We start from the raw sequence: 20903 nt of genomic DNA, 5'->3' as shown, positions 1-20903 counted from the left end.
CATATATACAGCATAATTACAGCAAATAATCGGGACCCAAAAAGTAAGTTTGTTATATCCGTCAGTTCGCCATAAGCGTGTTCGTTATAACCGTAGTTTACTGTACCACAATTCTCGATAATTGCAGACTGCTAAGGACATACCAACAATACAAATCCTTTCGGTATCTTGCTAAATTCATTTGGTGTAAATAGACAAACACTTTTGACCCTGTCGGCAGAGATTTATCTAGACCTGCTCAGAGGCCGATATTCGGAGCCAAGTCTAGTCAATTTCAGTACGAATTCCCAAATTTGAATTAAACATTTCCCAATTCATGAAGTTACTGTTATAAATCATGATAACCAATGGTATGGCTTTGTCGAGCTGACATGTATTTCACTGATAACAGGACCAATAAAGAGCAGTCTGAGCCAAATACTTGGGAGTCTACAAGTCTAAACTTGTATTTTGGCATTATTTTCAGAAGACACTAGTCTTAATATAGAATAAGTTGATCTTACTGGACCAGAAGAAATTGTAAAATACTCGGGCTTCAGACTAGTGGCTGCAATCGCAGACTGAAAGAGGATCGAAAAAGTTTCAGTGCTTTGTTATACACAATTCAATGCAATGTTAAAATACATGTACCACCCAATTCGAAAAAAATATTCATTTTAACCAAAATTGCAATTTTGAAAAGAAGTATGTGTTCTTCAACTTGGGAATCCTAGATAAATCCCAGCACAGTGTTGATCAGGTATTAATTCAAGGGAGACTACTTTCTACATTGAAAGAGGCTGCTCTAAAATCCCCACAAAAAGATGCATCACCTCCTCAATGTATAACTATCACAGACACACACAGGCTATTTGATTTTACATTTCATTTTCCCCTTCATGGAAACAAAGAAATTGACACTACGTTAAACAAATCAGAACCCTGATTCAAATTATGCAGTGGTAACAGAAGAACAGCCATCACATAATCTGACATCCAATCCAATACAAACTCATATTGCAATGGAGATACATGGGTGTCAACTTTGTCACTATATGCTCTTGTTCTGTCCTGCATTATCTGTCAATACAGGCAACATCTTAAAATATTTACATTATGTACATATGATCTGTTACAGGCCAGGACCCGCTGAGCGAGTATGTCGGATCGTAACCTGTTTAGCAATGTTCCAGCAATGGGCTACACACGTTGTGTATGTGGAGAATTGAACCCAGGCACTGGCATGACAAAAATGGTTTAACCACCTAGCTCTCCCATATCTCCCAGACAACAGGAACTGAAATGACAACTCATTTCAGACAAGTGTTTCTCATACATTACTAGATGTTAAAAGTGAGTGAGTGAGTTGGGTTTAACGCCGCTTTTAACAGTATTACAGTTATATCACAGCGTGTCAGCTTAATGTGGGAGGAAAGCCTGAAGTGATGCAGGTCTCAGACGTTTACCACTTCGGTGACACCCACGAGCACGGGTATGGTGCTGACAAACCTAGAAACATAATTGGGGCTAACCGGGATTCGAACCCACAATCATAGGTTTCTGGCGTGCCCAAGGGATGCAACTCTGCACAGCGAATCGCGGCACCTTAGACGACCGGGCCACCCGTGCCCCCAGATGTTAAAAGAAAACAACCAGTCCTTCAATACTGTCTGTAATCTCTTGCTATAGGACAAGCAGCCATAACCCAGAACAAGGCGTAAAAGGAAATGAACATTATTGAATTTTCTTACTAAAACCTTATTCTTATCAGTTCCTGTAATTCATTTTGGGGAGTGGTACATAAATCAGACCATATATTTGAAAACTGCAACTAGATAATGCCGAGATCATATGAACAAGAACTATAAGCTAGACACAACAGAAACTTCATAACTTCAGCCACGGGTGAGACTCGACCGAGGACTTGCTGCGGTCCCCGTAGTCATAGAGAAGCTCCTCCCCTTCTGAGATCTCGCGTGACGCCACGAGAGTGAGGTATGGCAATTTCTTGATTTCAATTACTTTAGGTTGGCAGTTTCCATTTCGACTGTGGTTGATGAGTCGACCTAATTTTCCACTTTCGGCTGTGGCATCGACACTGGAAAAATATAAATTCATGTTTCAAAACAGTGGCTCATATATCCTTAAGACTATGTAAATTACAGTATTAATCAAAGTATTTCAATTCATAAGTAGCAAAACATAATAATTGCAGAAAAGAATAATGTTTGCTACATCAAAGGTCCAAGAAGGAAATTAAGAAGGCCGATACTATAAATATTTTTACATATCATTCAAAAGACAAGAAACAAGAATTTTAAGTTTGTAAAAATATATTCTTTTTCTCACACAGTGCTTGAATAAGTAAACACTCTAGAATTATATGTTCACAAAACCCCCCAAAACAGAAAGAATTCACCACCAAGCCCCAAAAGTACATAAGAGTATAGAATATGTGATATAAAGATTGATAATGTACTCCATGAACTTTTTGGAGCTCACTTGTGCATCAACCCTGAGGAGACTGACATGATTGGAACGTTTTTTTAATTGCCATCTCTCAGAAGTCTCAATGCCATGCTATATCAACAAGAATTTAAACACCTGAATCTTAACCACGGTCAAACTTAATTAACTGCCATGACCTACCAGAAGTGCTTGTTCTTGTGGATGAAGTAGTACATGTAACAGCCAACCTTGGGGTTACCAGAGTAATATTTTTCTTTCTCCTTCGCCTCTCCGATATTTATTAAGTCACCAGCATACTCCACAACAAATTCTCCCTTGAAGAAAGATCTTGTTGCCATCACACCACGACCTTTCCCCTCAAAATTCACAACCTGAAAAGAAAAGGTAAATATTCAACAGGTTTCATATACCATGTTATTAGGTCTGGTTTGCTTTGTTGTTTAACGCCGCACTCAGCGATATTCCAGCTATATGACGGCGGTCTGTAAATATTCGAGTCTGGACCAGACAATCCAGTGATTAATATCATGAGTATCGATCCATGCAATCATGGCAATTGGGATCGATGACATGCATCAACCAAGTCAGCAAGTCTGACCACGCGATCCCGTTAGTCGCCTCTTACAACAAGCATAGTCGCCTTTTACAGCAAGCATGGGTTGCTGAAGACCTATTCTACCCCAGATCTTCACAGGTCACCATGTTATTAACTGCAACCCACAGTGTTAACTGATACCGGAAATATAAGGGACATTCTTTCCAAGTGTGACACAGCCATAATGACGTTTTGATGTGCCTTTCGAATTTTAGTGTACAAATAAGAACAAAACTTTCGATCCTCCTTCTTTGACCATTCCTTTTCATAGGCGAGGTGAGGTGAAATGGGGATTAACTTCTCGTTCAAGATTATTGCACTTATATAGCGATGTTCATGGGTGGCTGCTTGTACTAGTTTGGGCTAATGTCGATATATTTAATAGTGCTAGCCCACTGAGATACAGTGCTGCAGTTTAATGTATGAATACAACACTTAGAAACAGTATACTGACTCCAAGTCAACCAGTAATTGTTTTAGCCCCCTAATGCTGAGCCACAGGCAGGGTAACAACAAGTACCATCTTTGTGTTTCGGTATGACCTTCCGCTCTCCGGGCATATGCTCCATCCACTACACCATGGAGGCAGTCTCTTTTCATAGAAATTGATAATACTCTTCCCAGTTTCTGAATTCCCAGGGCAGTTAAGAATTGCTGATATAGTAGATCAAATAAAGGTGTCCCTTAAAACTTGATTTGTAACATAAGCATGATTACATAACCTGGATGGATCATTTCCCTTCCATGCCTAACTTTGAGTGAGTTTGGTTTAACACTGCTTTGAACAGTATTCCAGTCATATCACGGTGTGTCAGCCTAATGTGGGAGGAAAGCCTGAAGTAATGCAGGCCTCAGATGTTGACAAATTTGGTGAAACCCACAAGCATGGGTATGGTGCTGACAGACCCAGATTATAGGTCTCTGGCATAACCAAGGGACGCAACTCTGTACAGCCCATTGCTGCACCTTAGACAACTGGGCCATCCATGCCCCACATGCTTAACTTTGAACACAGGGTAACTGTTCCTCACCACCATGATGACAGTCTCATGGCATAGTTAGTAGTTCAGTGCCAGATTTATGACAGCACCTTCTTATAATCTTTTGATGATCTGATGTGGAACCGATGCACCAAGATGAGTTTGATGCATTATTCTTTGGACAGGTAATGTTTACCATTGCGATTAACTGTTATACTGTTTTGGTTTTTTTTGGTTTGTTTAACGCTGCTCTCGGCAATATAACAGCTATATGACAGCGGTGTGTAAATAATCAAGTCTGGACCAGACAACCCTGTGATTGACATCATTAGCATCGATCCACACAATTGTGATACGATGACATGCATCAACAAAGTCAGCGAGCCTGACCACCCGATTCTGTTAATCGCCTCTTAAGACAAGCATAGTCGCCTCTTACAACAAGCATGGGTTTGTTATATATCTGAACTTTCAAGAATGTTGCAATAATGCTGCCTTGAAGTTTAACAAATTCTTGTCAATTAGTTCATCAATCTTGTGATGGAGTGAGTGAGATTGGATTAACTGAATGGGTTTTTCAGTTATATCACAGCATGTCAGTTTAATGTGGGAGGAAAGTGACGCAGGGCCAAGACATTTACCACTTTGGTGAGACCCACAATCATGAGTATAGTGCTGACAAACCTAGATATAATCTAGGCTAACCGGGTTTGAACCCACAATCATTGGTTCCTGGCACATCAAAGGGATGCAACTCTGCCCAGCTAATTGCAATGCCTAAGACTACTGGGCCACAAGTGCCCCACATCAGTCTTGACAACTACAGAAAGAGATGGACCTACCTTCAACCCCTCTTCACAGTGGGAAAGAATTTTCTTCTCTACTTCTTCAGTTTGTTCTTTCTGCAAACCCAACATATTAACTGGTTAGTTACATAAAGTGTGCTACCATATACAATACCACCAGCAATTCAACATGTCTTGTTGTTTTAATGCCGCATTCAGCAATATTCCACTATATGATGGCAGTCTGTAAATAACTGAGTCTGGACCAGATGGCTGATATTGTGAACAACAATCCTGATGAAGGAGTAGTTATATACTCCCAAACGTTGTGTTCCTCATAATAAAGAGGTTGACATCCACAAATTCTCTTCCTTAACAATCCAGTGTCGGGTTATGATGAAACTCAATCAACCAAGTCACTGAGTCTGACCACCCAACACATGGGGCGCTCTTACAACCAGCACAGGTTGCAGGGAACCTATTCTAACCAGGTTGGTTGGTTATTTAACGCCGCACTCAGCAATATTCCAGCTATAAGACGGTGGTCTGTAAATAACTGAGACTGGACCAGACAATCCAGTAATCAATATCATGAGCATCAATCCACGCAATTGGGATCGTTGACATGCATCAACGAAGTCAGCGAGCCTGACCACTCGATCCCATTAGTCGCCTTTTATGGCAAGCATTTAGCATGGGTTGCTGAAGACTAATTCTACACCAGAATCTTCATGGGTCTTCTAACCAGGAAAACCCACAGCAAAAAAAATAACAACATACACCAACATGATCCAACCAACCATGAATGAAAAATCAAATCAATACCTGTGGACATTTCCAGAAGAGGTGAGGTGAAATTGGGTTTAACGTCGCGTCCAAGATTATTGCACTTATATAGCGACGTGCATGCATGTGTGTGTGTGGCTGCTTGTACTTGTCCGGACTGATGCCGATTTATAGTGCTAGCTCACTGAGATACCATGCCGCAGTTTAAAATGAATACCCCACTCAGACACAGTATATTGACCCCGAGCCGACCAGTCCTTGTTTTAGCCGCTTAATGCCGAGCGCCAGACAGGGTAACAACAAGTACCATCTTTTAACGTCTTTTGGTATGACGCTGCCGGGGATCGAACCCCGAACCTTCAGCTCTCCGGGCGGACGCTCTACCACAAGACCACGGAGGTGGTCCATTTCCAGAAGAACCCATGCACACAAATTAGAGGAGCAGATATCATCACAATGATTCTATTCCATACCTTGAGTGAGGACAAACATCTGCGACCACTTCTTCTCACGGGGAAGTAGTCTGTAATTGTTTTGTTCTGTGTTGGAGGTTCAGTTTTTCTGAGAAAATAGAAATTAGAAGAAATTAGATACAGAAAACAAGAAGACGTAAAATCATGAAAATGCCTGCCGATATTCATGATACTAATGATAAACTTAAACAATGATCCATGTAAAGTGTCAGTACAAAAATATTTGCAAAATCTTCTACAATGGATGAAATTGATGCCAAAATAACCGTGATAACAAGATGGTGCCTGATTGACTCGTCTCGCTTGGCAAGGAATTATCACTATACATGTAACAGTTGTGTAAGAAGACATGGTCATGTAACCGTCCAAGTGTAATCAGAAATAAATGTTCTCAAAGGTAAGATGTAATTTTATTTTGGGGGGATTGTTATAAGACACGTAATCAGAAATACTTCTTAGGGGCTCGAAAAAACAGTACACGAGGATATATCAAACAGCTAAACTTGGTGAATCCCAAATATGAAATGCCTACTTCCTCCTTCCTGGCCTTGGTCTTGGTGGTGTGAAGGACTTGTCATCTACAGACGTAGGCTTCACCTTCCCTCGTTTCCCTTTCCTCTTCTTTGGCACAGAACTTTGTGAACTACTTGTTGACAAAGGACTCTCAGTCCCTTCCCTGAGCTGCTTACAATGTGAGGTAGATTCAGAGTCTGACAAACACAGTTTGGGCTCTATTTGGGCATATGTGTGGTCGACACCCAATGGTGACCGACTGCCTGCATTTGACGTCTCCACACCATTGTCATCACTACATGCAGCAGGCTCTGAGACGGTGTCTTTGTCTTTGACGGGGGATGCCTCAGGAGTCAACAAGACGGAGGAGGATTGAAGGGACTCATCACCATCAGGAGTCTTGTCCTCATCTGAAATTTAGGAACAATAGTGACTTGCCAAGAGCATATCCACCATTTTTAGTGAGTGAGTGAGTTGGGTTTAACGCCGCTTTTAACAGTATTCCAGTTACATAGCAGCGTGTCAGCTTAATGTGTGAGGAAAGCCCGAAGTGATGCAGGTCTCAGATGTTTACCAATTCAGTGAGACCCACCTAGAGCCTAGAAACATAATCGGGACAAACCGGGATTCGAACCCACAATCGTAGGTTTCTGGCGTGCCCAAGGGACGCAACTTTGCACAGCGAATTGCCTTAGACGACTTGGCCACCCGTGCCCCCTCACTGATGGACATAGGGCATCAGTCCAGACATTGATACCATAACATACAATCAACCAAGTAAATGAGGACCTGAACTCACTGGACCAAACAATTTTGCTCTGGCTTCAAATTTCAAAGTTAAAGAATAGTTATCCAAAGATAGATAAAGCCACAAGTGAAAATCTAGAGACTGATTTGATTCCTCTAGTCCTGAATGAGCGTAACCGTTACCCCTTCTTAATTTACCTTCATCCTCCAACTGGATCTTGCTTTGTATTGTCTTAGTGTTGATGACAGTCTCTGAATCAGCAGTTTTCTCCATTTTCCCCTAATACTGATGGCTCATCTGAAACCAAATGATAGAATGCAACTAAAGTTATGGAAAGGTTTCTGCTCGTAATCCCTACTTCACATGGTTACGGGCAGAAGTAATACCAATCTGGGATCATTGTTGGCACAGGCAGTACAGCAAAATGTTCTACAGCAAAGCGAATTATTACACTAAATTGAGAAGCCATGGTCCCAAACACAACACACCATCAATGGATGAAGTCATAGAGCTCTGTGTCAATGAAATTCTGAAATGAAAGTTTGGATGTGACATCTGGAATGTACACAGATTGGTACCTGGAGCACATTTCCGGCCCAAGGTACCGTTTTGTAAACACAAACGTTATCTAGCAAGGCAAAAGATTTACGGCACTTACAAAACTATTTTCTTTCTGTCATCTACAGTGTCACATGTGTAATATACCCGTTTTTTAAAATGTCATACCTTTATGATACAATGATGAAGTCAGCGTCGTTATAATGCCACACTTGTGTACATTTCTGAACTTCGATTTTAATTTAAGGTTACCTATTTACAGCCGGTGTTGGAGACGTATGATGAAATCTAATCTACATAACTAGACGTTCTATCTGAGGCAAAGTAATAAATTATTAGGACCTACACTAAATTGAGAAACCACGGACCCAAACGCTACACATCATCATATCAATGCATAAAATCATAGATCTCTTTATCAACCGATCAAATCCAAACATGAACGTATGGATGTGGCATCGTCTGAAAAGTCAAAAGGCAGCGAACACATTCTGAAGATGATATAAAACATAGACCTGTTTCACAACCATACCATTAATACACACACCCGTCACAAATATTGTATGTCAATCAGACTAGATCGTGACTTTCATCGCCAAAACAGAGAACATAAATTCGTGTGAATTACGCTTTGCTGATTGGTCGCAATGCCGTACGAGAGAACATTCTATTGGTCCTGGATCGTTCTTTGAAGGAATTTGATTGGCTTTCGGGCGATTGAACCATTCGTTCTTTATAGAAGAATTAATATTTACACGAGCGTATGTAGTTCGTCATTTATCGTAATAATATTAAGGATGAAAATAAAGTTGTGAATTTCTTTTTGGGATATCTACTTTTAAAAAATCATGGTGTCACAGTTATACTAGCTTCCTAACGCAGAACTACCATATATAAACACCAGCTTATTATACACATTCAATTCTAGTATGGAAACTTTCCATAAACAAGTAAAGTATAATAACATATATTTCATCTACTGTTTGAAATATTGGAAAATGATTATATACATTACGATAAATTGATAGGACGTAAATATTGTTATTAATAATGTAAGTTTTTGGAAGATAGTCTGAAATGCATTGTGGGTAATTAAGCAAGGGACAAGTAATGTTGCCGAAGAGGTGTCGTAATTTGCTGTGAAAATATTATGGCAACAGAAGCAAATGTAAGCCATGTATTCGGTCAGCATCGACTAAATCGAAATATTTAGTTTACAATTGAACTATTGTAAAGGAAATAACACAACCAAACTCGTTTTTTTACCATAAATTTCGATCGTGAAGTGAGGAAGTAAACTCACGTTTACCACCACACTAAAGACACGACACACTGGATCACTAATGCCAAATAATGTGTTTTGTTTGACATGGATAAATCCTATGCACATCTTGCACCTTTTGATTTGTTATGTCAGTGTTTAACCAAATAATGTTCCATTCAAAACAAGCTGATATATAACGGAGGCATTTTACAAATGGGATAACTCGTAAACATGGACAATCCGCAAAATAGAAACATTTTTTTTTAACTTTCGGAATTTCAATATTTGTCCTTGTCGTTTAATTATGTGTTACTTTTCGTTTATGATTGTTTTAATTGATGCCCCAGTGCTATGTGAACGACAGATAGGAAGTTTGATTCACTAAGGTGATTTCATCCGATTTCAATCACCCTACATTTGGGTACCTACATCAAGGAAGAAACTTCTTGGACAAGGCCTAAACCTCGATCTGTTTTCTCATCTCACTGAACCATTAAGCGTTTAACCATTAATTATAAATTTGGTTGTTTATAGGATAACTTAATTTCCTGGAATATTTGTTTACTTAAATCAGAGTATTTTTAACATGACTAAGCTAAATTATATTTAAAGGGAGGGGAAGGTGCTGCTTTCATTATTAGGACACGGCCTGTTACAAGGAAGTCATACTGAATGTAATCTATATACATAATAGAATTGATCTAGTTGAAACACACCAGAGCTATAATATGGATCAGTTACCTTTGCTCATTGCGTGCCGTCATACCTTCATAGCTTGAATCGCTGCTCATGTTTTCAGGCACTGTTTTGCCTGGTCCAGACTTTAGTATTTTCAGGCCACATTGATACAGCTGGAATATTGCTGATGCCCCATTAAATAACATTCAATTTACTTTGAAAACTACCCGTGAAGATTCCGGGGTAGAACAGGTCTTCAGCAACCCATGCTTGCCATAAAAGGTGACTATGCTTGTCGTAAAAGGCAACTAACGGGATCGGGTGGTCAGGCTCGTTGACTTGGTTGATGCATGTCATCGATCCCAATTGCGTGGATCAATGCTCATGATATCAATCACTGGATTGTCTGGTCTAGACTCGATTATTTACAGACCGCCGTCATATAGCTCGAATATTGCTGAGTGCGGCGTTAAACAACAAACCAACCAACCACTTTGTTAACTACTAACCCGTATCCCTGTCAGGCATCTGGAATAGAATAGGCCAGGTACCCATGCTTGGTGTTAGAGCCAACTATGATGGAGATCAGGTGGGTGCAATGTGCAGCCTCTACCCACTGAATGTTGTTATACCTTGAGGGCTTGGATCATTGCTCATGCTTTTAGCCAATGCTTTGTCTGGTGTTTTCCCAGACTGGAGTGATATAATTGTACAACATTCACTCAACCATTACTGCTTCGTCTCCGTGAAAGCTTGTCTTTTGACATCGATTGTATCTGATTGTATCATGCATTGGACACTTTATACTGAGTTGGAGGAAATTTTGGAAGACTTTGACTAAGTGGCTAAAGTTGAAAGGTATTACGATGCCGAAAATATTTTATCATTGTAGACATTGCTTGATACATCATTCACAATGACATACTTCAGCCACTTATATTTTCGGTGCACAATGGCATGGATTATATTTGTGGAGTTTATTCTTGTCCAATTTTGTATATTTATGGGCCACTGCCGGGTTTTTCGCAATGCACAAATGTGCTTTTAGTACGCACAAATGTAAATAATGGACGCAGAAAAAGAATACACTGTGTCCGAAGGGACACACAGTAATATTCATTGTACCGGTACCTACAGCTCACCAAGAGCAGTTTTGGGCATCTGTCATTTCATCCATCAATTATGAGTCTTTATTGACCTCTGTCTTGTTATGGTGTAAAACATTTTATCAGTCTTTTTTATCCATGTTCTTGCTTAAAATGTAACAAGTCAAAATTAACTAACTACCCATGAAGATCAGGGGTAGAATAGGTCTTCAGCAACCCATGCTTGCTGTAACAGTGTAAGAGGCGACTATGTTTGTCGTAAGAGGCGACTAATGGGATTGGGTGGTCAGCCTTGCTGGCTTGGTATTGCACGTCATCGTATCACGATTGCATGGATCAATGCTTATGAGGTCAGTTACTGGATTTTCTGGTCCAGACTTGATTATTTACAGACTGCTGTCATATATATATATATATATATATACTACTCAAAAGAAGTTAAGGATCACCCAATTCTTTCATATTGGTAATGTTAATCTGTCATGGCATGAGAGATTAACTATTGTAATATGAAAGAATCAGGTGATCCTTAACTTCTTTTGAGTAGTATATATATGTATATGGAGTTACGATCATCTTAGCGCTAAGATTGCTTTGTGCAAGTGGGCCCTGAGACTGTTTTGGTCATAGGAGATTATAATAGATCAGGCTGTTGGTTGTGTCATCGTACCTTGATGGCGTGGCTTATTTCTCATACTATCAATCACTGGATTGTCTGGTCAGGACTAGATTATTTACAGTCTGACATACAGCTGAAATATTGCTGAATGGGACATTCAGCAACAGACGAACATGTTAAAGATGATCTGATTTCTAAGCACTTTTTTGGAAATCTTGAATCTATAGGTCGTAGTAGAACTGTGAAGCATATGAGGACTTTCTCTAACTCCTGGTCTTTCTTTTGCTTCAGAATGACTCTTTTGACCTGTTGTCGGCTGCATTGGATGAGTCTGGAATTACTGGAAATGATTTGGCAGATTTGAGCTGTGAATCCTCCGTGCCATCTACAAGTGACTATGGCAGTTTGCACAATACGGTGAGTTGACAACGACGATTGGTAGCTGTTAGGAGTTGTACTAAATACACTGTTAACGCTGTAAACGGTCAGTAAATGAAACTTTGGCAGTGCCAAGCTATCTGTTGAGGTCAAGATCACTGTGAACAGTCTGAAAGGTTGTTCCTTAGCCATGGCCTCTACACTTAGAAGGGTGTGCTAACATGTAAGGGTATTCGAGATAAGTGCCTGCCCGAAGAGCCCTCTAGGGCTCTTGTGTTGGCTGGTAGTCTGTATGGCCTGCAGTAAGTTTACGTGTCACTTTTGTTTTCACTATAAGCGGCAGTTTTTTAAATGAGGTCCTGGGGAGTTCGGTCAGGGCCTGCAGCTTCTGAAAGATGTGGGTCCTGATGGCAGCCAGACAAGTTCTTTTTACCTGTATTTCAAACATTAAAGGTATAACCTGTATACATATTCTTTCTTTCAAGAACATTTATCACAATATTATTTTTAACCGATTGTTAATTGATATTGTGTAATTTCAAACATCCATGAGATTGGCCTTTGGGGCGTATTCAAGGTTATATGAATGAAAGGCAAGTGCTAGGCATGCTAGAGGGCTGTTTGATTTAATTACAAATACATTCCACCAACAAATAACTCACAGGCCATCATATTTATCTATTGTTACTGCACATGTCTGAAAGTCAAGTGAGTTCATGTTATGGCCCTGCTTGACAGGTGTCCAACTTGGTCTTTGAATATGATATGATTGGGACCTTATGCCCCCAGCCGTACCATTACTCAAATCGCCAATAGGCAGGAGACTTGGACATTTTTTTGAGAAAATTGGACGATTTTGGACGACCATTTCATCACTCAACTTCTGCGTCATGCTTATTGATTTCCGTTATCTGTGACTCCCCAAACTACGTCCAATCCTCTGCACAGACGATATGCTGCCAGCCAACTTCAAGCCCTTTAAGACGCCATCGGTACATTAGTCACAAACCAAGATATAGATCGTCTAGGTCAGTACCCAGGTACCCTGAGATTATATTTGCCGAAAAATTTCGGATGATTTTCAAAATAAAGACATTAAATGTGCAGTTCCTCGAATAGCCACCTCATTTTCAGATTGTATCCATCACACTTCTTCATAAGATCATCCAACGAGGCGATTTCATGGTCAATCTTGACCTACAAGATGCCTATCTTCATGTGCCAATCTATCGGGATCACCACCATTACCTTTGGTTCATATTCCAAGGCAATCACTACCATTGGAAGGGGCTCATGTGCTCCCTGTGGCTTTTCACACATATTACAAAGCCAATCACACAATTCCTTCACCGCAGAGGAATCGTGTTTGAAGTGTACATAGACGATTGCATCTACATGATCTAAGCCCCCGCTGATCATATAACACTTGTGAAGCACCTCAAGTTCACTCAGAAGCTATTTCTGCAGCTAAGTTGGCTAATCAACATAGTGAAATCCAAGCCCACTCCTACGCAATGTCTTCAGTTCATAGCAGCAAGATGTTCTTCCCTCCGTACGGGTGGTCGAAAATAAAGAAACTAGTGCCATTGGCACTCAGACAGTCGTTACATCTTCGACAATGGCAGCAGCACCTGCATCTGTTGACATTTGCACAAGCACTGAACCCAGAGAGGCCACCTTCCCCTATGCAGGACAACAACTGCACTGTCCTGATTCTTATTCTGTGGCTCCAGGAATCAAATGTTTGTGCAGGAGTCTCTTGAGGCCGCCATTTTGATGCACCGTCTATTCGTCAATGCCTCAAGGGTAGGTTTGGGGCCTCACATTCTTGATCTTGATATTGAAGCATCCTTGATCACCAGCTTCCTCATGTACATCTCACAGTTGTAGTCTGATACAGGTGAGGGTATGTGCGTCCCACTGTCCAACTGTGGGATAAATGCATAGTGTGAGATAGGATAAGTTAAAAATTTGCATTTTATGGTTATAAATTGTATATTTATATACTTATCCTATGTCACACACTATATGCCCACCCAGCCACGCCCGCATCGGTTACTCCAGTCTCTACGCTCTAAAAAAGAGAATGAAAGACAGGGTGTGTCATGTGATCAGGTCACTTAAGCTTACCGCACACAGGATTACAGTGCGTGACCCATTGTTTTGGGTGGGCATCATGGTAATGCTGGGATGTTTTCGGGTGTAATGCTTTTTTAAACTGGAAACTTTGTTTCCACTCCAGGATTGAAACTGAAAGAAGGAAGAAATGCATAGTGTGAGATACGATAGGTTTATGAATATACAATTTATTGTTAAAGTTTCAATAATAATAATAATAATACTAATGATAATAGCAGTATGCATGATGATAATTAGTTTGATTAGTAACAGTGAAGAACCGGGGTAGAATAGGTCTTCAGCAACCCATGCTTGCCGTAAAAAGCGACTATGCTTGTTGTAAGAGGCGACTAACGGGATCGGGTGGTCAGGCTTGTTGACTTGGTTGATGTCATCGTATCCCAATTGCTTGGATCGATGCTTATGATGTCAATCACTGGATTGTCTTGTCCAGACTTGATTATTTACAGACAGCCGTCATATAGCTTGATTATTGCTGTGTGCGGCATTAAACAAACAAAAAAACAACCCCCCAAAAACCAGCTATTGTTATAGTTTTAACAATCTAGCACATGGTTGTAGTCACATTATTGCTGAGGGCGGCGTTAAAGAACAAACCAACCAACTAGTATCAGTGAATTTTATGTTGCCAAATGGTTAAAAGTTGTTTTAATTTTTTGCAGGGGTTTCCTGATTCACCCTTGGTAAATGGGACACCAAACAGCAAGCATGGTGACGTGAACCAGGCTGATCTGTTCAACCAGGCCATGGGCCAGCTGACTGCAACCTCTGCACATATCAAACCAAGGAACACCCCGAGCCCAGTAAGTCACACATGTCCAGGAGCAGAAGCTGGGCTGTTTCTACATCACCTGCATCATCAAGGAAGTCCTCCTCGTTGATGCTACTTTTTTCTGTTGTCAATGTTGGAAATGTGGCGTGCCAGTTTGAGACTTGTAACTATGCAAAAGGACCAAACATTCCCCCTTTATCACCATTTTATATTCCCTCCCAAGTGTGGCTACATAATCATGATCTGATGTTTCCATTTGATTTGAACAATTTTTACCGCTGCGACTACCAGGTATCACTCTGGAAAATAATAGGAATCGGCCTGGAGCTCCTATTGCTTACCTACAACATGTACAATGGCCCCTTGTCCCATTATTTTTCAATTTCTACTAGTCCTTATGATACCTTAACTATTGGGCAGTTTGGCAAGGACTTCAGGACTTGTGCCAGTTTCTAACCCTGATATTGGGCCCCAAATGTCAGTAAAAAATTCCACATTAGAATTTAAGGTTTCCCAATTCATGTTAATGTTGGTATAACTAATGTTTTGGATTTTTAAAGGTGACTTACATTTCACTGGAAAACAGGAGCAATAAGGTTCAGTGCCCAGTGTTTAATTATTGCATTGAAATTTTGACTACATTTTTTAAATACTGTTCAAATACCTCTTATCTTGCTTATGTTAGGAAAATCTTCTTTTTTTTAAAAATCTCAATTTTTGAATGAAATAAATTTTCATAATTTCCTGACAAGGGCACCTTTGGATTCCTATTTAAATGTCTAATCAGCCTGTCATACAGAAATGAATAATTGATTTGTTATGCTGCAATGTTGCAGGTACTGGCCGGTGTTCCACAGTCTCTACTACGAGCCAATATAGTCCCTGGACAAAGTCCCACAGTACATGCTCCAAAGATCATCCGTGTTCCAAGTTCATTGTTAAACTCTTCCTCCTCACCACTATCGTCCCTCCCCAGCAGCATCACACGCTCCCTGGTGCAGGGGGTGTCGCCCAATCAGCCCCGTGTCATCACCATCACCCGCATGGGGTCCGGAGGCAATGTGGGGAGCAGGCAAACCATCACCCTCACTCCACAAGTTACCAGTGCAAACAGCCCAAAGATTATTGTAGCAAGTAGTAATAAGAATATGAACTCAATTTCCACAGTGAACGGGCAAATAATGCGGACTAGTTCGCCAATACAGGTTGTCAGCAAAGTGGGGATGTCGGGAGGGAAGCTTTTACCTGGCTCAACTATGACTCCCGCTCAGACATCTTTGTTGAACAGTTTACAAGGAAATCGCTCAGTTACTTCTACGGTTCCAAGCAATGTGGCAACGTCACTTGTGAATGGTAATAACATTAATGCCATCAAAACTAGTCTTTCTAATAAGGATCTCTCAAGGCTGTGGTCTCAAGAGGATGTTCGGCTAAAGAACATTGCTGGAATACAGGTAAGTGGAAAACTGTATTGTATCTCATGATATCCAGGTCAGTGTTATGGTGGTATGAGAGATAAGGATAGAAAATGATTCTCAGTTGCTCAGTTGAACCTTTATGACGTCACAGTGTTTCCTAGTTGAGAAATATTCAATACGACGTCATCCATTGTTCATGACGGCACAGATTTGTGACATTACGTCATCTGAACAGTAGGCTGCCTTCAGTGCAGTTTCTTTGCAGTGTGACATTTCATGTTTTTTTCTCTCGTAAACATTGTTAAAATGTCAGTGAGTAATTTATGGTATAACCAACTTGAAACTCAAATATATGGATTAGCTGTTCCTCGTAAAATGAATGCCATAAGTCCCTAGGCAAAGGCTCTTGATTAACTCTTTATTCACTCGGGACAGATAATCTGTAATTCCCCGTAGCTTGTTGGTTATTTTGTAATTATTTTCCATGAAAAGTTTGACAAGGGCAGCCTTGGTTGTGTACTCCCTAGGGAGCTGAGAATGAAAATTGAGTACACTCTGATCCAATGACCGGGGGATATAATGTTAGCACTTGGAGCCTGGTCACACTTCACTAACAGGACAATGAACATGAAGAGGTTTTAATGTTAAATTTTCCATTTTTGTATTCAATGTTTAATTTAGAATTTTCATTGCAGCTATTTTGACATGGGCTAAGAGAAATGTTGGGTCAGTTACCTGGTTTGGGACCATAACGTGTTAAAATGGGCGGGGGATATAGATGACTTCATCGACTATACGCTTTTTGCATATAGCAACGTTATTGAAACGTCGCTTTATGCAATAAATCTGAAGTTGTTTTTTCGTTTTTACATTTTTCTTACTTATTTGCCAACTTTGAGAATGCCAATCAAACACTAAGAAAATAAGGACTTTTGAAGAAAAGTTCCAATTTTGTACACAATTTTCCCAACTGGTCTGGCAATGGCAGTTAGTTAGGAAGCCTAGATAAATCCTTGTCTGTGTTCTATGCCATGACAGAAAAGTTCTCTGAGTCAGGATGGGTGAGATGACAGGAAAACTCTTGATCAACTTTAATGGTTGGCTGTGTTTCACTTTCAGGTCCATCGCCAACACAGTCAGACAATCATGCGTCCTCCAACAGCCTTGGAGGAGGAGGAAGTGGAAGAGGAAGTGGAGGAGTTGGGACATGCAGAGACCTACTTCGATTACATGCCGGAAAAATGTGAGTAGCACTACTTGAACCAATAGTGGATCATTGCTGATGGAGTGAGTGAGTTGGATTTAACGCCGGTTTTAACAGTATTACAGTTATATTGCGGCGTGTCAGCTTAATGTGGGAGGAAAGCCCGAAGTGATGCAGGTCTCAGACGTTTACCACTTTGGAGAAACCCACGAGCACGGGTATGATGCTGACAAACTTAGAAACATAATTGGGCGAACCGGGATTCGAACCCACAATCATAGGTTTCTGGCACGCCCAAGGGATGCGACTCTGCACAGCGATTCGTGGCACCTTAGACGACGATTGGGCCACCTCTGCCCCCTTCAGTTTTGAAAAAAATAATTTACTTATCTGGACTGGATTTAGTTATGTAAAGCATGCAGAAGTGCAACATAATATTGAAAAGTACCACCTAATATTTGTCTTCATACCCTAAGTGGGGGCACGGGTGGCCCAGTCGTCTAAGGCACCGTGATTCGCTGTGCAGAGTTGCGTCCCTTGGGCACGCCAGACACCTATGATTGTGGGTTGGAATCCCGGTTCGCCCCGATTATGTTTCTAGGTTTGTCAGCACCATACTCGTGTTCCTGAGTTTTACTGAAGTGGTAAACGTCTGAGACCTGCATCACTTCTGGTTTTCCTCCCACATTAAGCTGACACGCCGTGATATAACTGGAATACTGTTAAAAGCGGCATTAAACCAAACTCACTCACTCACTCACTCATACCCCAAGTGCTGTAAAATAAAATAAAATTTGTGTCAGACTAACCCTTACTTTTCCACACAACAATGATCGTTGGACACACTCAAAGCCACTAATCTCCCAGTGTTTAATTTGCCCTTTATTCTTGGCTTGGTTGGGGCGGTAAAATTTATCTTAAAAACTTTAAAACAAATTATGTCAAATCTGTATTCCTCTGTCTTTATCCTCTCCAGTTTAACATTTTGATGAATAAGAAACATAGTTTAAACTGGAGGTTTCTATTATTTTTTTAACCTACCAACCTGTGGGATAAAATATTCATAACCCCCCCCCCCCCCCCAAAGTCTGACCTGATTTGAACTGATCAGACCAAAAGGACTTCTGTTCATGCCAAATAAGGGGCGGTTGGTTAGCCTAGTGGTTAAAGAGTTTGCTCGTCATGCCGAAGCACCAGGTTCGATTCCCAACAAGGATACAATTTGTGAAGCCCATTTCTGGTGTCCCCCACCTTGATATTGCTGGAATATTGCTAAAAGCGACGTAAAACTACACTCACTCACTCACTCACTCACTCACTCACTCACTCACTCACTCACTCACTCACTCACTCACTCACTCACTCACTCGGCTTGGAGTCATCAAACTGTGGGTACTTCAAGATTATGTGCACATGTTCCTACTATGTTTTACAGCAATATGTCATTAATTAATATGAAATCATTACTCAGTCATCAGAGATCTGACATTTTGTTTGTTTAGACGCATTAATGCATCTGTTTTAACTTAATGAATTAAGTGGACCAGTGGTTTTGTCTATGCAGCAAGGATTTCAAATCAACATGCTGCTAATGCAAGTTGAATCAAGTTCCTTAATTCAAGCCCATATTAGACATAACACAGGGAATAAATGGTAATAAACTTCAGAGGTATGGAGTCTGTTCAAAGATTGATTTTGTGTGGACAAGTAAGTGATAGTCAGAAACATACTTGGTGGATGTAGACATAAATATTAAGCCTTTTTCAATTATAGGTTTCACTTGTTTTATGTAGCTAAATCGAGGCCTGTATCACCATCCAAATTTATGTTACAGTAAAGCTTGGAGAAAAGCATCCTGACGCTGTTGTGGAAACAAGCTCAATGGCCAGCGTGGAGCCTCCAGATATCAACTACAAGCTGTGTATACCCGAGTCTGTGATGGACAATTGTCAGTTGTCTGCTCTGCAGCTGGAGGCCATTGTGTACTCCAGTCAGAGACATCAAACAGTCCTGCCCAGTGGCGAACGTGCTGGCTATCTCATAGGTAAGTTAGGGCGTATTGGAGGACTCTGAATCAGTAGGGTGTGTTGATGTAAGTGGATACCCTTATGGTAGGGTAGGCCAAAGAAATTGACAGTTGGCGACTTGGTATATTGGTGTCTAAAAACATATGCATGAGCATAGAAAATTATGGGCATGGAATGATAAATAGGGGGACAGTACATGTTTCTAAAGAGCATTGAGAACGCATTTGCATGCAATGGATTTGCAGAAATCACTGAGGAATTCCATCACCACTCCCTATACCTGAACAGCAAGAAGACGTTTAAACTAATGTTTGGAGCATAGAACTATCAATTAGGACAATGTTATCTTCTCAGACGAAAGTTCAATGTGGCTACTTCCAAACTGCATAAATATGTGGACCAAAGGTACAGACAAACCTATTTACCAGCACCCATAGTCAGAGCTCCAGATAAGCTTTTGGTGTTGTGGGTATTTTACCCATGCATTTTAAAATCATTGGGTATCAGTAATTCTATCTGAGTATTTAAATTTCTATTACCCACTAGTTTTTACACATCTGGGTATTTAAGTTAAATATTTAAAAACACTAATCATCTAGTCCCTGCAAACTGGTGTCGTGTGGGTTTGAGAGCTTTGTAGGACTCAAAAATACCACAATACTTCCTCAAGAAGGTGTGATGGCAAATGATCATGATGTAACTGTCATCTAGGAGTTTGGCAAGGTTGACGGAATGCCCGTTTATAATTTCAAAATAAGTTGCTGATTTGCTAATCGAATACGCAGGGTTATTTCACAATATTTTGATGATACGCACAAGTTATATTTTTGTAGTGTATCTGTAATGTTCGTTGCGTATTTGATACGCTTGGATTTTATTTCACTGCGTATTTCTGCATTTCTGATGTGTATTTTACGCAGATACGCAGCTTATCTGGAGCTCTGCATAGTACAGTCCTAAATTTCATGTGTGGGGTGGGGTGTCTGTGTTCAGTCCCACACCATTATGTGTATTTGAAGGTAACTGACATTCTACAGGGACATCTTCTTCCAACAACACAAGTTTAGTGTCATAACGGGTGGGTATTCCAGCAAGCCAAAGATTCAAAACATAGAGCGAAGCATTCTCAGGAATGGCTTAACAAGAAACCTGAACCCAATTGGGGAATTATGAAGGACCATATCAGTCAAAAAAATCTAAAAATATATGAGACATGAAAGCAGGGGTGGTGAGGTATTGGGACAGTATGACTCATGGTTTTCTAACTTCCTTGATAGGCAGTATGCCTTGCCAAATGAAGCATGAAGTATTACAAGACATGGCCTCACAAACTACAGAACAGTTTCTCTTTAGTAGCTTCAGGTAAACAGTGTCTGTTGGACAAACTTATCTCTTCGTCTATGACTTATTAA

At 40.5% G+C, this 20903-nt stretch overlaps 2 protein-coding genes across 3 annotated transcripts in view; one reads left to right on the top strand and one right to left on the bottom strand.

The window, feature by feature from the left end:
* Positions 1-1499: 1499 nt before the first annotated feature.
* LOC124133359 (N-lysine methyltransferase KMT5A-like) lies at positions 1500-8530 on the bottom strand. Of its 2 annotated transcripts, none has more exons than XM_046497735.2 (7): positions 8419-8530; positions 7526-7625; positions 6600-6990; positions 6068-6155; positions 4866-4925; positions 2629-2819; positions 1500-2077 (listed from the first exon to the last, which is right to left on the bottom strand). In XM_046497735.2, exons 2-7 carry the CDS (start codon positions 7599-7601, stop codon positions 1867-1869), a joined length of 1017 nt encoding a protein of 338 aa, XP_046353691.2. In that variant the 5' UTR covers positions 7602-7625; positions 8419-8530; the 3' UTR covers positions 1500-1866. The 2 variants fall into 2 exon arrangements, with proteins under 2 accessions (XP_046353691.2, XP_046353692.2); XM_046497736.2 differs by having other exon boundaries at positions 8434-8522.
* Positions 8531-8970: 440 nt separating this feature from the next.
* The window catches only part of LOC124133360 (protein strawberry notch homolog 1-like), a 46655-nt gene continuing 34722 nt past the window's right edge, over positions 8971-20903 (top strand). Inside the window, exons 1-6 of the mRNA XM_048401161.1 lie at positions 8971-9054; positions 11845-11970; positions 14733-14873; positions 15679-16296; positions 17380-17503; positions 19299-19508. Of these exons, the coding sequence (XP_048257118.1) occupies positions 9037-9054; positions 11845-11970; positions 14733-14873; positions 15679-16296; positions 17380-17503; positions 19299-19508 (1237 nt within the window). The 5' untranslated portion in view covers positions 8971-9036. The remainder of the gene's footprint in view (positions 9055-11844; positions 11971-14732; positions 14874-15678; positions 16297-17379; positions 17504-19298; positions 19509-20903) is intronic.

The sequence above is a fragment of the Haliotis rufescens genome, unplaced genomic scaffold, assembly GCF_023055435.1.
Source record: "Haliotis rufescens isolate VD_foot unplaced genomic scaffold, xgHalRufe1.0.p SCAF_21, whole genome shotgun sequence".
Classification (NCBI taxonomy): domain Eukaryota; kingdom Metazoa; phylum Mollusca; class Gastropoda; order Lepetellida; family Haliotidae; genus Haliotis; species Haliotis rufescens.
This window is presented reverse-complemented; position numbering and strand designations above follow the sequence as displayed.

Coding starts and splice junctions, on each gene's coding strand:
- LOC124133359 (XM_046497735.2), bottom strand. CDS start 7,601: ATGGAGAAAACTGCTGATTCAGAGACTGTCATCAACACTAAGACAATA. Junction 6,156..6,599: donor CCAAGGCCAGGAAGGAGGAA/GTAGGCATTTCA, acceptor CTATTTTCTCAG/AAAAACTGAACCTCCAACAC. Junction 2,078..2,628: donor CACAAGAACAAGCACTTCTG/GTAGGTCATGGC, acceptor ATATTTTTCCAG/TGTCGATGCCACAGCCGAAA.